The sequence below is a fragment of the Oncorhynchus mykiss genome, chromosome 19 (genome assembly GCF_013265735.2).
Source record: "Oncorhynchus mykiss isolate Arlee chromosome 19, USDA_OmykA_1.1, whole genome shotgun sequence".
Lineage (NCBI taxonomy): Eukaryota > Metazoa > Chordata > Actinopteri > Salmoniformes > Salmonidae > Oncorhynchus > Oncorhynchus mykiss.
In genome coordinates, this window is record NC_048583.1 from 27,917,837 (window position 1) to 27,934,655 (window position 16,819).

Genomic DNA, 16,819 nt, shown 5'->3' on the forward strand with positions numbered 1-16,819 from the left:
TGCTACACACACACTACTGGAATACATGGGTTAAGAGCGCATTTAAATTCACGCACGCACACACAGTGGACTAAAGTAACACTAAGCAGGGCACTACACACACACACAGTCTACTAAAGTAACACTAAGCAGGGCACTACACACACGCGCACACACACACACACACACACACACACACACACACACACACACACACACACACACACACACACACACAGTCTACTAAAGTAACATTAAGCAGGGTGCTACACACACACACACTCAGTCTAATAAAGTAACACTAAGCAGGGTGCTACACACACACACACACAGTCTAATAAAGTAACACTAAGCAGGGTGCTACATACACAACTACAGAAATACATGGGGTTAGGCGCGCTCTTGTTCATTGGACTTTTTAAAAGGATGGTGACAATAGACAGATTGTTTTCTATGTGTCTTAAAAACAGCATGTTTAAACACACAGGTGAGTAAAAACGATAAATTAGCAGGTCCGTTCTGGGGAGCCAAACCACTGCACATCTGGTGTGTGTGTGGCATGATGCTTTAACAGAGACTAGGTTAGGTGTACCTTCCATTTTTAACCCTGTCAGCACAGAACACTACCGTCAAACTCAAAGTGTGGATCCTACACACGGTATCGGGGAAGCTACTTTGAAAATATAGTTTAACAAGCTACCAATTACTTCACACTGAAAAAATGTTAAGCTACACTAAAGTTACGCTTAAAAAATATATAGTTTACTTAACTGAAGTTACTTTGAAAAGCAGTTTCACTACAGCTAAACTACTTACTGATAAATTTAAATCTGAAATGTCATAAACTACAAATTTCAAGAACAAATCACTTTGAGGTCATACTGTATGTTGACACAATGTCATTTTGCCTATTAAACACACACAAAAAAACTAATGTTTCAAGTGATAATAAGGCAGGTGTGATGCCAAAAAATAAAATAAAATAATGCATTGTCTTTTCCTTTTGCAAAATAAGTATTGTGTAGTTACAGTAGGTAGCTACGACGCTAAATGTAAAAAATAAAAAGTTATGAACTACTGAAAACACTACCCAGATTAGAATTTAGTTCAACTACCACCAAACTACTGCAAAATGCAGTTGAACTACATATAGCTGGTTACCTACTCCCCAACACTGCCTTACAAATACTGTGGATACAGTATTTTCATCTTTCACTTCCCTCTATATCCACTGTGGCCTGGTAGGGAAAAAAACAGGCTGCTACTTCATTTAAGCTGTGACAAGGCTACTACTGTATGTTTTCTCATGATTGCACGGCTGTCAAAGAGGAGACGGGGATAGGCCATTCTGAGGAAGACATGTCAGCATTGGAGACAGACAAGAGAGAGCAAGGAATTCCTACACAGGTGGGGAGGTGAAGGAACGGAGAACGTCGGGGCCGGGGTAGAGCGTGGCGGTATATGTTCAGTAAAGGGGGGAAGGCGTTACAGTTTGCATGCCTGTATGCGTGTGTGAGGGAGGAGTGTACTGCGTTGCTACGTTACTCCAGTGCACGTCCCGAACACATGTTGCAAGAACTCGAGAGCAAACGCATGCATTCGACACTCCATTACGAAGAGAACAGGTTAAGCATTTACAATTCCATCCATCCGCAGCCTTCAGTTGTTAGTCTATCACCGACCGTACAGTGGGCCTCGGGGCAAAGAACCGGGAGTCTTTCCATTTTGGCAGAGAGCAGCTCACACATTAATGATGAGTGTCAAATAGCAACCTGACTCAACATAGCCTACTGCTGACTGCTGCCAGGAGAGGGGGGGGGGGGGGGGGGGGGTGGAGAGAGAAGGAGCCAGGCTAAGCCACAGGTGTGTGTGTGTGTGTGTGTGTGTGTGTGTGTGTATGTGTGTGTGTGTGTGAGAGCGTGCCTACAGGAGATATACAGCAGAATGAGAGAGTGTGTTGTAGACTCCATTCTCTGCTCAAATATTTGAATATCTGGAGGTTGTTACTTGAGCTTGTTGTAAGCTACGCTGCACCAGTGATTCAGTCAGCCCCACAGACCCAGAGAGGAGACTGATATGAAGGCACACTCTTGGCTAACAGCTTCTATGGCTGACAGGAACACACACTCATGCATGCACGCACACACGTCTCTCTCCCTCCCTCCCTCCCACACACACACAAACACACACACTTCAAGTTTGACGTGTTTTAATCTGTCACATACAAGTAGCTTCATAGGGAATTTGAAAAAGATATTCTACGAAAAAGAAAAAAAAAATCACAAACTATTTCAAGATATCAATGCGAGTCTCTATTGTCTTCTATGATGATTTTGTCATTTCTATTCAATGTGTACAAAAATGACAGAATTTTACAGGAGGCTTCATCCTGTGCCTGATTCCGTTTATGTGAAGTCGACGTTGAATTAATGCACTGTGGGTGGAGCGTGTGTGTGTGTGTGTGTGTGTAATCGGGACATTTGGGCTTGGAACACCGTGGCTGTGTGTTTGTAATAGTTTGTAGTGGACTCTAAACCCTCTGTATGTTAAATAGGTTTACATTAGTATGGCAGCGAGATACAATATAGGACTCATCTATGCACACAGTATGTAATGGCATGCATGGCTATTGTATTAGAAGTGTTAAGTTGTTCCCAATAATGTTTGTGCATTAAATGAGGCAGGGCCTTGATTTGTCGAGGTGGATTATTATTGCGTGTAATGGAAGATGAGCTTGGACGTTGTATGGCTGCAGTGTGGATAACAGATCAGTGTTATGCGTTATGGTTCTATTCCGATTATGCTACGGTTGTATTCTGGTTGTACTATGGTTGCCTTCTGGTTATACTATGGTTGCATTCTGGTTGTACAATGGTTGTATGTATGGGACGGGCACTAGCTGGAACAGTCTATTGGAGGTCCCAGGGTTTAGGGAGGCCTGTGGATGTTGGAACCTGAGACAGCAGGCCTCCTAAGGCTGCCTGGTGCGCTTCAGTAAACTACCTGGTGGGCATCCTAATAGATTGCCTGGTGGGCACCTTAAGGCAAGGCTGGTGGGCTTCTTCTCATCACCAGTTCTTATTCAACCACCCGGAAACGTATTCATACACCAGCAGCATCACAGCTCCACCTGGGAGGAGGAGAAGACAACGGGGCATAGAGATGAATACAATACTACACGTTATAATACTGATTATGTCATCTAATTCCATGTGTGGAGTTGTAGGGCTGGGTGGACATGGCCAAAATATCATATCATGGTATTAAAAATAAATCGGACGGTATGATGGTATTTAACATGATTTAAAACATTCCCACAGGCCACAATCAACAGCCTGATCAACTCTACGCGAAGGAGATGTTTCACACTGCATGAGGCAAATGGTGGTCACACCAAATATTGACTGGTTTTTCTGATCCACGCCCCTACTTTCTTCTTTAAGGTATCTGTTGACCAACAGATGCATATCTGTATTCCCAGTCATGTGAAAAATAAAGTATTTGAAATGATTGCATGTTGCGTTTATATCTTTTTTTTCAGTGTAGAGGGTAAAGTAAAAACCCAAACCGGTCCGTGCATCAATACCGGCAAATTGTAAAATACTGTATTTCGCCCAGCCCTATGGAGTTGCCAGACTGATTTTTAGAAGGACATGCTGTGCAATAACTATTAAACCAAGATAAGGGTTAGGCTATCATTAGCAAAAGACCACATCTAGATAAAAAAAAAACATCTATAATATAGTATAATCAACCTCTCATTTAGTGATATGATGAAAGACGTAGGCTGCATTTTAAATTAGCCATAACATTCAAGATGTACTGTAACAAATAGCAGACGTCTCTTTACCAAAAACATTGCTCCTCTGATAGAAATGCTACATTATTATTTCTCAGTCCGTAATGACCAAACGTTTGGGAAGAAAGTGAATTGAATAGTTGCAGGAACGTCACCTGGTCCGAGTCTCATGATCTTGGGGACCAGTCCTTTGTACAGCGCCAAGTATCTGGAGAAATAATACAATATTACATCTGGAGAAACGACAGCGGTGTCTTAGAACTAAGAAAAAAAGACAACATTACTTAAAAAATAAAATAAATACTGGGATCCCTTTTATTCTAAATCCCTGTACAGTGTGTGTGTGAGTGTATGTGCGTGTGCATGAATGCGCCAACATGTGTGTGTAATTACGAGTGTTGGCATTATTGGGCTTAGCAGATGCGACTGCCTGCCCGGTTTCTGTCTCCCTCGCAGGTCAGGTAGAGAGAGAGAGCACACTAATAGCCATTGGTGTTTAGTGTAGTGTAACTTAAGGGTATACCTACTATCTGTGCTAACCCTAATGTGTTCAAGGTGATCAGTGTTCCTGGCTGGTGCTGGCCTCCCTTACCCGTCACCCCTCCCTCCCCCGTCCCACACTACGCCTCCTGCTCACCTACCCCCGCCACTGATGGCGTTAATAAGGCTCGACCCACTTCCTCCCTGCCCCTCTGTCTGATTAGATTGACCCATGGAGCGCCGCGCGGCTCGTTAGGACAGCCTTAACGACGTCTCCCATAGGGACCACTAATTAGCTGCGACTGTGTTGTGTTAGAGCATGGGGACTGGATGGAGTGGGCTGAGAGTAGACCTCTCTCTCTCTCTCCCTCCTCCTCTCTCCCTCTTGAAAAAGCAGCAGTGAGTCAGTGCCACTCCTACAGCAGCATCAGCCCCCCCTAGGCCCCAGACAATACACTAGTCGACCCAACAACACCTAGGAACCACATCAAGAGGTTCAGATGTCTTGGCGTAATGGCTAAGGGGTTGAGTCGCTGGACCCGGGTTAGAGTCCAGGCTGAGGCAACCCCCTGGACTTCAGCGCTCCATACGTACCCCTCCTCCCGGTAGACCAGGCCCATGGTCTGGAAGCAGGTCCGGTACTTGATCTCTCCCGGTATGGGCTGGGGAGCCTGGATGCGGCTTTTGGCCACGTCGAAGGGAATGTTGACACAGGAAGAGATGGTTCCAGAGGCCAGGCCAATAGCAAACTTCCTCAGGAACTCCAGGGTTGGGTCCTGACAGGGGAAAAGGGAGAGACAGGGACAAAGAAGAGAGACAGAGAAGAACGAGAGATGGGAGAGAGATAGAGATGTTCACTAAAGAGACAGAGGTCTGTGCTGCAGCAGTATCCATGGATGTTCCTCTCTCATTTATCTGCCTGGACATCTTTTTCTATTTTATAATCTGCCTGGTCCAGGTCATTGTTCAATATGAAAGAAAGACATAGTGATATCTACAGTTGAAGTCGGAAGTTTACATACACTTAGGTTGGAGTCATTAAAACTTGTTTTTCAACCACTCCACAAATTTCTTTGAAACAAATTATATTTTTGGCAAGTCAGTTAGGACATCTACTTCGTGCATGACACAAGTCATTTTTCCAGCAATTGTTTACAGACAGATTATTTCACTTAATTCAAATATAATTCACTGTATCACAATTCCAGTGGGTCAGAAGTTTACATACCTTAAATTGACTGTGCCTTTAAACAGCTTGGAAAATTCCAGAAAATTATGTCATGGCTTTAGAAGCTTCTGTTAGGCTAATTGACATAATTTGAGTCAATTGGAGGTGTACCTGTGGATATATTTCAAGGCCTACCTTCAAACGCAGTGCCTCTTTGCTTGACATCATGGGAAATCAAAAGAAATCAGCCAAGACCTCAGAAAAACAATTGTAGACCTCCACAAGTCTGGTTCATCCTCGGGAGCAAATTCCAAACGCCTGAAGGTACCATGTTCATCTGTACAAACAATAATACGCTAGTATAAACACCATGGGACCACGCAGCCGTCATACCACTCAGGAAGGAGACGCGTTCTGTCTCCTTGAGTTAAACGTACTTTGGTGTGAAAAGAGCAAATCAATCCCAGAACAACAGCAAAGGACCTTGTGAAGATGCTTGAGGAAACGGGTACAAAAGTATCTATATCCACAGTAAAACGAGTCCTATATCGACATAACCTGAAAGGTCGCTCAGCAAGGAAGAAACAACTGCTCCAAAACCGCCATTAAAAAGCCAGACTACGGTTTGCAACTGCACATGGGGACAAACATTTTATTTTTGTCCTCTGGTCTTATGAAACAAAAATATAACTGTTTGGCCATCATGACCATCGTTATGTTTGGAAGAAAAAGGGGGATGCTTGCAAGCTGAAGAACACCATCCCAACAGTGAAGGACAGGGGTGGCAGCATCATGTTGTGGAGGTGCTTTGCTGCAGACTGGTGCACTTGACAAAATAGATGGCATCATAGGGCCTCCCAGGTGGCTCAGTGGTCTAAGGCACTGCATCGCAGTGCTAGCTGTGACACCAGAGACTCTGGGTTCGAGCCCAGGCTCTGTCGCAGCCGGCCACGACCGGGAGGTCCATGGGGCGACTCACAATTGGCCTAAATTCATCCGGATTAGGGAGGGTTTGGCCAGTAGGGATATCCTTGTCTCATCGCGCACTAGCGACTCTAGGCTAGGTGTACGGTGTTTCCTCAGACACAATATAATATGCGGCTGGCTTCCGGGTTGGATGCGTGCTGTGTTAAGAAGCAACCCTTGGTTGGGTTGTGTTTTGGAGGAGGCATGGCTCTCGACCTTCGTCTCTCCCGAGCCCGTACGGGAGTTGTAGCGATGAGACAGGATAGTAACCACTAACAATTGGATACCACGAAATTGGGGAGAAACAAAAAAATATATTTTTTATGTGGATATATTGAAGCCACATCTCATGTTGCAAATGGGACTTCCAAATGGACAATGACCACAGACATACTTCCAAAGTTGTGGCAAAATGGCTTAAGGACAACAAAGTCAAGGTATTGGAGTGGCCATCACAAAGCCCTGACCTCAATCCTGTATAAAATTTGTGGGCAGAACTGAAAAAGCGTGTGTGAGCAAGGAGGCCTACAAACCTGACTCTGTCAGGAGGAATGGGACAAAATTCCCCCAACTTATTGTGGGAAGCTTGTATTAGGCTACCAGAAAGCGTTTGACCCGAGTTAAACAATTTAAATGCAATGCTACCAAATACTAATTGAGGGTATGTAAACTTCTGTGATGAAATAAATAAAAGCTGACATAAATCATTCTCTCTATTATTCTGACATTTCACATTCTTAAAATAAAGTGGTGATCCTAACTGACCCAAGACAGGGAATTTTTACTAGGATTAAATGTCAGGAATTGTGAAAAACTGAGTTTAAATGTATTTTGTGAAGTTGTATGTAAACTTCGGACTTCAACTGTATATATCTTGATGGTGTAGTGATGAAATCTATCCCAACCCAACAGGATAGATGTAAGGACAATGTGTGCGTGTGGGGGGTAGAGAGAGAGAGAGCAATGACTCTGACTCATGCATATGATTGCAAAGCAAAGCTGGCATGAAAACCCTGATCATTTTATGGTAGCAAGGGGGAAAATTAGTGCAGTTTCCACCTCTCTGATTGGCTGAAGCACATGTCTGTTTGTGCGCTTGCTAGAGAGAGAGAGGATTTATAAACAGGGTTCATGCAGGCAGACTGGCGGAGGCATATGGGTACAATTTAGTCTAATTGGGCATTGACTCTCTCTGCAGCACAGAGGTATTACTATGTGTGTGTGTGTGTGTGTGTGTGTGTGTGTGTGTGTGTGTGTGTGTGTATTACTGTACCAAAGAGAGAGAGAGAGAAGTCCCGGTCAGCCCAGGGAACTCTGAAGGTTAATTGGTCAGGATATATATATATATATATTTTTTTTTTTACAAATGACAGAAGCCTATAGAAAGGCAGATCCTGGACAAGCCTGTATCTTGTCAAAGATCTGGACAGTTAAATAACGGATCATCTTAGAGTTGTTGGTTTTTTAAGTAGAATGTGGAGTACGGAACTGATTGAAGTGGAATAAAAATATCCGGTACTCATTTTAGTTTTACAGTACCGGTACTAATAAAAGAGTTGGGGTACTCAACCCAGAGGTTACATTTGAGTTACTGAGGAGGTTACATTTTAGTCCGGCCTCTGAACACCAACATGTACTTACAATAAGCACCAACTCAGACATTTCACTTCTGACGGCACTGTGTTAGGAACGGCCCGTTCAAATGCACATGAACGTGGCACAGTGAATTTGACTGCCGACACGACTGAGTTGCGATTGCTCATTGCTCACCCTGCTAACAAAAGCATTTGAAGGGGTTCAATAATCAGCCCAGCCTGTCTCTGCTGGAGCAAGTTATATCTATCCTGTAACTATACAATGGGCTGAGCTTCACTTAAAACAGACTCAACTCCAGCCAAGCCTGCAGGTAGGTATAATGCATTGTGATGCAGTTATAATGCATAGTTAGACTTATATGACCCCCTTTTTCCATCTCACAATGATTCCGTCTAAATACCAGCCATTCTGAGTCAGTAGAAAAATTCCTGAATAGAGAGATATGACTGGTTTTCCCCAAAGGATCACTCTCTGAAGCTAAGATAACCAAGCCTAAGAAGTGGTCATTTTCCCTCTATTGACCACTTTAATACAGTTCACGCATGATAATAACTATACATAAGCGCCATCCATAAATGCCAGAATCATGCAGACCAGGGGTGAATTCACCCAATAAAAAAAGCTTCAGTCAAAACGGCTTCCACATCTACCCCACTGTAGAACTAACTTCCTCCTGAAATAATAATACACTGTCTGCTTTCAATTAGTCCATGGAAGTTAATCTAGGATGCATCGCAAATGGCATCCTACTCCAGATGTAGTGCACTACTTTTGACCAGGGCCCATAGGGCACAATATCTGGAGTAGGGTGACATTTGAGACGCAGACCTAATGCTGTCTCCAGTTTCTACACGGTGAACAGGCTGGCGTATGGCAACGTTTCCATTCAACAAAATGTACTTTTGTTTGGGAATCAGGCCCTCGATGCCGGATGTGTAACGTGAACCTCTGAGGATGTTGTAGAGAGCAAACAGACGAGCTATTAGCGGCACTCTACCCAACTCCTCTCTGATTTTCCTTCCTCTCAGTTGACTCACTGACTAACCAATCCAACTGTAGTACCTAGAGCATGGCTAACCAATCCAACTGTAGTACCTAGAGCATGGCTAACCAATCCAACTGTAGTACCTAGAGCATGGCTAACCAATCCAACTGTAGTACTTAGAACATGGCTAACCAATCCAACTGTAGTACTTAGAGCATGGCTAACCAATCCAACTGTAGTACCTAGAGCATGGCTAACCAATCCAACTGTAGTACCTAGAGCATGGCTAACCAATCCAACTGTAGTACTTAGAGCATGGCTAACCAATTCAACTGTAGTACCTAGAGCATGGCTAACCAATCCAACTGTAGTACCTAGAGCATGGCTAACCAATCCAACTGTAGTACTTAGAGCATGGCTAACCAATCCAACTGTAGTACTTAGAGCATGGCTAACCAATCCAACTGTAGTACTTAGAGCATGGCTAACCAATCCAACTGTAGTACCTAGAGCATGGCTAACCAATCCAACTGTAGTACCTAGAGCATGGCTAACCAATCCAACTGTAGTACTTAGAGCATGGCTAACCAATTCAACTGTAGTACCTAGAGCATGGCTAACCAATCCAACTGTAGTACCTAGAGCATGGCTAACCAATCCAACTGTAGTACTTAGAGCATGGCTAACCAATCCAACTGTAGTACCTAGAGCATGGCTAACCAATCCAACTGTAGTACCTAGAGCATGGCTAACCAATCCAACTGTAGTACCTAGAGCATGGCTAACCAATTCAACTGTAGTACCTAGAGCATGGCTAACCAATCCAACTGTAGTCTTAGAGCATGGCTAACCAATCCAACTGTAGTACCTAGAGCATGGCTAACCAATCCAACTGTAGTACCTAGAGCATGGCTAATCAATCCAACTGCAGTACCTAGAGCATGGCTAACCAATCCAACTGTAGTACCTAGAGCATGGCTAACCAATCCAACTGTAGTACTTAGAGCATGGCTAACCAATCCAACTGTAGTACCTAGAGCATGGCTAACCAATCCAACTGTAGTACTTAGAGCATGGCTAACCAATCCAACTGTAGTACCTAGAGCATGGCTAACCAATCCAACTGTAGTACCTAGAGCATGGCTAACCAATCCAACTGTAGTACCTAGAGCATGGCTAACCAATCCAACTGTAGTACTTAGAGCATGGCTAACCAATCCAACTGCCATAAAATTGGTATTTTCACAGGCTGAGAGCCACTTATCCAGTATATTAGACTGAGAGGCTGTTTGAAAGGCTCTCAAAGTGATTAATAGGCCTGGCTTTGTCTATGGACAGGACATAACAATTAGATCTACTGTAAGGGAAAGTCACTTGGTGGCTGGGCAGTTTGGTTAAGGAATATATAGTCTATGACCTACAATACAACTTAACACACAAACAAAACTGTACACAGACAGTTACATCCAACTGATCTAATGTAACGGAAAGTCAAAAGTCCTTGGTCTGTTTGGTGTAAAAACAGAAAGCCTATGGAAAAAAAAACAACAGAGATACAGGCCAGGACAGCAACAACACAGACAGGCACATTCAATCTAATCTCCCGATACCTGGCTGGCAGGAATGGCATCCTTGACGTTGAAGTAGAATCCAAAGTAGATCATGTTAAAGACGCCGTGGCGCCCCAGGGTCGACGTTAACCCTTTATTCAGCCCTCGCAGGCCAAAGCCGTCTGCGTTGATGATGTTCCGTGCTTGGGCAAACGTGGAGGGCTGCTGTATCGGGGCAAGGTCAGGAAGAGAAGAAAAGAGCACAATGTCAATGACAGAGAATAGCAAAGATCCACTATAAGGGCGGAATCCTTAACTTGAGTATCGCAAAACCATGCATCGGTGTCAATGGTTACTGTCAAGATAAACATCAACGGTAAAGGGCAAGTTAAGCATGCAGATCTCAAGTTAGGATCCGGGCCATCGTAAGTGACAGCAGTGAGATATTGCAGTGCATTAAGTTCCTATTAAACAGTGCTTTTGAATCTCACCACTTGGAAAGAATCTCTGTTGGCCTGCAGGCCGACTTTGACCACTTCAAATGGGTTGACCACCAATGCCTCGGTCAGGCCTGACCCTAGACCTGCTACTGACAGAGCCTGGGGAGAGAGGAAGGGAGGGGGAAAGCAGGAGAGAAAGCGGGAGATGGTTAAAGAGGGACACGTACGGGAGTGAAATACAAGATTGAAGTTCCACATCAACAGGGAGGGAAAAGGACAGAGGGAAGAGAGAAACAGAGAAGGGCAGGTAGCCACAGGGAAAGGTACAAGGCGTATTTGTTTATAAGGTGGACATACGTAAGATATATAGTATAAGATGGATTATATGGGTTTACATTGTGAGCATAGTAGTGTGTTTAAGACAACAGCACAACTCAAAGCTTCATATGGCTTTGACAGAAACCAGTCTCTCTCACACACGGACATAGGACATCAGTCTCAGTCATGCTGTGACAGCCATTGTTACATGTCTACAAATGCAAAGAGCTAACAAAGTGATGGATAGAGGGAGCAGAGGGAGAGAAGGGGCTGAGTGAAAGAGTGAGTGAGAGAAAAGAGATGTCATAGACGTATGAGGAGGACGCAAAGGCGGATCTGTTCTTGCAAGAGAACTGTTGGACGGGGTGGAGGAAGTTGTCACTTTCAAAGACAACTGGTGGAAGAGTATAGGGGTGAAGCGACAGATTCTCTAGAAAGGTTCAACAGTCCAATCGAATGGACATTTAGCATGAAGTACTTTGGTGTGTGTTTGACGTACAGTGAAGGGTGGTCAATGTGTGTCGAGCCTGTGTGAGGGGGAAAAGACCAGCGCATGACGTGTGTGTGTGTGTGTGTGTGTGTGTGCATGCATACGTGTTTGTGTGCATGCATCATATCAACGTTTCTTGGCCACCTACACATATTTGCAGGTGTAAGGGCAGGCGCAGAAATGCTTAAGCAGAAATGCTCATGTTACCAACAGGGCAGTAGAATGTCTCGCAAATACAATACAAATAAAACTTTCAATACAAATCATCTGAAAAAAAATCTAAACAAGAATCAAGAAATAACAATACAAGTAGATATACAGTGTCTTCAGAAAGTATTCACACCCAAAAACTTCTTCCACATTTTGTTGTATTACTGCCTGGATTTTAAATGGATTACATTAACATTTTTGGTGACTGGCACACACACAATACCCATTAACGTGAAAGTGGCATATTTCTATTTTGTACAAATGAATAAAAAATGAAAAGATGAAATGTCTTGAGTCAATAAGTATTTAACCCCTTAGTTATGGCAAGCCTAAATAAGTTCAGGAGTAAAGATTGGGCGGCACGGGGCACCTGCACCAAAAATGTTGGAATGGTGACATTTGCACGATCGGTTTTCTATCGCTCATTTGAACGTCACGTCAATGATATGATGTCACCGCGTGGGACTGTGGGTCAATTAACCTTGTCGGAGTGGGCGCCCTGATTCTAGTTTATGAGCTAGGCAGGCTACGGCCTGGGAAGGTCTCCAACTCAGAAGTACGAGATGAGGAGGGGATGTGGGTAGGTTGACCTCAGGTCTCCCCACTGGAAGCCCGAGGTAGGGGGAGCATCTAACACATCTAACTTTGTACAGTACTAATACAATTAGTAAAATCAGTCACACTACGAAATGCTACCAAATAAACCACAATTCATTCATAATACTGTGAATATATAGTTTCACAGACATGTTGTTGTATTTTTTCTGGTTTGTGTGGAATCGTTAATAATAATATAAAACCAGTCTGCACAGCACCAAGGTGAATTGGTTTAGTCTTGACTCTTGGTTGACAGTGTTGGGGGATGGGTAATGTATTGATGCTAGATGGCCAAATCAACACAAATGTGTTTATATTTGTCTTTGTTACTTCTTTTTGATATTTATGAGTCTTATTTTTGTATATATTTTTATATTTATATAGTTTTAGCTAGGACCGCCACACTCTGTACACCACACATACAGATAATTGTAAGGTCTCTCAGTCAAGCAGTGAATTTCAAACACAGATTCAATCACAAAGACCAGGGAGGTTTTCAAATGCCTCGCAACGAAGGGCACTTATTGGTAGATGGGTAAAAAAAAAACAGACATTGAATATTCCTTTGAGCATGGTAAAGTTCTTTAATTACACTTTGGATGGTGTATTAATACGCCCAGTCACTACAAAGATACAGGTGTCCTTCCTAACTCAGTTGCCGGAGAGGAAGGAAACCGCTCAGGGATTTTACCATGAGGCCAATGGTGACTTTAAAACAGTTACAGAGTTTAATGGCTGTGATAGGACAAAACTGAAGATAGATCAACAACAGTATAGTTATTCCAAAATACTAACCTAATCGACAGAGTGAAAAGAAGGAAGCCTGTACAGAATAAAAATATTCCAAAACATGCATCTTGTTTGCAACAAGGCACTGATGTAATATTGTAAAAAAAATTGCAAGCAATTAACTTTTTGTCTTGAAGACAAAGTGTTATTTTTGCGGCAAATCTAATACAAACATTACAGAGTAACACTCTCCATATTTTCAAGCATAATGGTGGCTGCATCATGTTATGGTTATGCTTGTAATCGTTAAGGACTGGTGAGTTTTTCAGGATTAAAAAATACATGGAATGGAGCTAAGCACAGGCAAAATCCTAGAGGAAAACCTGGTTCAGTCCGCTTTCCACCAGACACTGGGAGATGAATTCACCTTCCAGCAGGACAAAAACGTAAAACACAAGACCAAATCTACATTGGAGTTGCGTACCAAGAAGACAGTGAATGCGGCCGAGTTACAGTTTAGACTTAAATCTACTTGAAAATCTATGGCAAGACCTGAAAATGGTTATCTAAGCAATAGTCAACAACCAATTTGACAGAGCTTGACATTTAAAAAAAGAAAGAATAATGGGTAAATGTTGCATAATCCAGGTGTTGAAAGCTCTTAGAGACTTACCAAGAAAGAGTCACAGCTGAAATCTTTGCCAAAGGTTATTCTACAAATTGTTGACTCAGGGGTGTGAAAACCTATGTAAATGAGATATTTCTGTATTTAATTCTCAATCAATTTGCTCAAATTTCTTAAACCATGTTTTTACTTTGTCATTATGGGGTATTGTGTGTAGATGGGTAAAAAAATACAATATTTAATACATTTTGAATTCAGACTGAAACACAACAAAACGTGGAATAAGTCAAGGGGTATGAATACTTTCTGAAGGCACTGTATTGGAGTGAGCATGTGTGAGAATCAAGAATATAAATACATGGTGTGTATAGACAGTTTAGAATTTGTTAAGAAAATTGTAAAAAAGTATGTGGACACCTGCTCGTCGAACATCTCATTCCAAAATCATGGGCATTAATATGGAGGTGGTCCCCCCTTTGCTGCTATTACAGCCTCCACTCTTCTGGGAAGGCTTTCCACTAGATGTTGGAACATTGATGCAGGGACTTTCTTCCGTTCAGCCACAAGAGCATTAGTGAGGTCGGGCACTGATGTTGGGCGATTAGGCCTAGCTCGCAGTCGGCGTTCCAATTCCTCCCAAAGGAGTTTAACGGGGTTGAGGGCAGGCCAGTCAAGTTCTTCCACACATCTCAATGTCATGTTGAAACAGGAAAGGGCCTTCTCCAAAGGGTTGCCACAAAGTTGGAAGCACAGAATCGTCCAGAATGTCATTGTATGCTGTAGCATTAAGATGTCCCTTCACTGGAACTAAGGAGCCTAGCCCGAACCATGAAAAACAGCCCCGGACCATTATTCCTCCACCAAAGTTTACAGTTGGGACTATGCATTGGGGCAGGTAGCGTTCTCCTGGCATCCACCTAACCCAGATTCGTCTGTCGGACTGCCAGATGATGAAGCGTGATTCATCACTCCAGAGAACGCGTTTCCACTGCTCCAGTGTACAATGGCGGCGAGCTTTACACCCCTTCAGCCGACGCTTGTCATTGCGCATGGTGATCATAGGCTTGTGTACGGCTGCTCGGCCATGGAAACCCATTTCATGAAGTTATTGTGCTAACATGGTGTGGCTGAAATTGCAGAATCCACTAATTTGAAGGGGTGTCCACATACCTGGCCATGTAGTGCATGTACAGTATTAGGTATAATAGGATGAGCTATTGAAAACTGTAGTCTGGCTTTTTTATGGCGGTTCTGGAGCACTGGCTTCTTCCTTGCTGAGCGGACTTTCAGATTATGTCGATGATAGGACTCGTTTTACTGTGGATATAGATACTTTTGTACCCGTTTCCTCCAGCATCTTCACAAGGTCCTTTGCTGTTGTTCTGGGATTGATTTGCACTTTTCGCACCAAAGTACGTTTATCTGTAGGAGACAGAACAGGTCTCCTTCCTGAGCGGTATGACAGTTGCGTGGTCCCATGGTGTTTATACTTGTGTAATATTGTTTGTACAGATGAACGTGGTACCTTCAGGCGTTCGGAAATTGCTCCCAAGGATGAACCAGACTTGTGGAGGTCTACACATTGTTTTCTGAGGTCTTGGCTGATATCTTTTGATTTTCCCATGATGTCAAGCAAAGAGGCACAGAGTTTGAAGGTTTGCCTTGAAATACATCCACAGGTACACCTCCAGGGGGAAGAGCACACAACCCTGTGGGACCCCCGTGTTGAGGATCAGCGTGGCGGAGATGTTGCCTATCCTCACCACCTGGCGTCAGTCCGTTAGTACGTCTAGGATCCAGTTGCACAGAGAGGGGTTCAGACCCAGGGCCCTGAGCTCAGTGACAAGCTTGGAGGCCACTATAGTATTGAAAGCAGAACTAAACTCGATGAACACCATTCTGACATAGGTATTCCTCTAGTCCAGGTGCAGGTCCAGGTGTGTGTATGCATGTTTTTTTTTTGCGCGATGTGTGTGTGGCTTGTACTGCATGCGTGTGCGTGCTCTGGGACAGGCGTAATGGGAAAACGTCAGGAACAAGTCTGCAGGTCATTACTCTCCCTCTTGTTTTGTCCTCCTGTCTGTCTGTCTGTCAAATGCCCCTGTACTTGTGTGTGTGTTTTGTACGGTATGTGTGTGTTTTGTACTGTATGTGTGTTTGAGCATGTGTGTTTGTGGATGTGTGTGTGTGTGTGTCATCCTGTTCAGGGTATGCAGCTGAACAGCCTCAGTGTGATTGATGATGGAGGGAGGAATAGCAGCAATAAGAAGGTAGAGAGGAAGAAGTGGCTGAGTCTGTCCGTCTATCTGTCTGTGAGGATGGGTCCTGACCTGGGGCGAGCACACAAAACACCCCCCCATCCCACACACACGTCCCTCACCCACCCACTAATTCATTACTAATGACGTTACTTTACAGAACCACACAGTGCCTGAGGGGAGTGTGGGGTTGGTTGTGGGAGGCTTAGAGGGGAGGGTGGGGTTGGTTGTGGGAGGCTTAGAGAGGAGGGGGAGGTAGGGAGGAGAGGTGGAGGCCGCTTACAGAGACTGAAGGGGGTGGAGGAGGTGGAGAGGAGTGACTGATGGGACAGGTAAACATTTCTCAGTGGATGGCTATGCAAACACGCTGCGGTAGTTACGCGGTGCCAGATCAGGTACAGCTAGGCTACTCATTGTGAAGTGCGTACAGGTACGGGCTGGCACAGGTAGGCCATCCATCACACAGAAATCACACCTGACACACATCTGTCAGCTGAATGGATGCTGGGTGGGGAGGCGGGGTCATTCCTTGTAGAGGTGACTCTGTCTCAGTTACACATCTGACTCACAGAGTCAGCCAGAAGAAAAATCTTAGTCAAGGTAAGAATGTTGACGGTCAGTCAATGGGT

The 16,819-nt window shown here is 43.9% G+C and overlaps 1 protein-coding gene across 6 annotated transcripts in view; it reads right to left on the reverse strand.

The window, feature by feature from the left end:
- Positions 1–2,169: 2,169 nt before the first annotated feature.
- The window catches only part of slc25a21 (solute carrier family 25 member 21), a 276,710-nt gene continuing 262,060 nt past the window's right edge, over positions 2,170–16,819 (reverse strand). For all 6 annotated transcript variants that reach the window (XM_036954590.1, XM_036954588.1, XM_021573850.2 and 3 more), the window contains 5 exons: positions 11,015–11,122; positions 10,584–10,748; positions 4,853–5,034; positions 3,934–3,986; positions 2,170–3,109 (listed from right to left, as the gene is read on the reverse strand). In XM_036954590.1, coding sequence (XP_036810485.1) covers positions 3,048–3,109; positions 3,934–3,986; positions 4,853–5,034; positions 10,584–10,748; positions 11,015–11,122 — 570 coding nt within the window. In that variant the 3' untranslated portion in view covers positions 2,170–3,047. The remainder of the gene's footprint in view (positions 3,110–3,933; positions 3,987–4,852; positions 5,035–10,583; positions 10,749–11,014; positions 11,123–16,819) is intronic.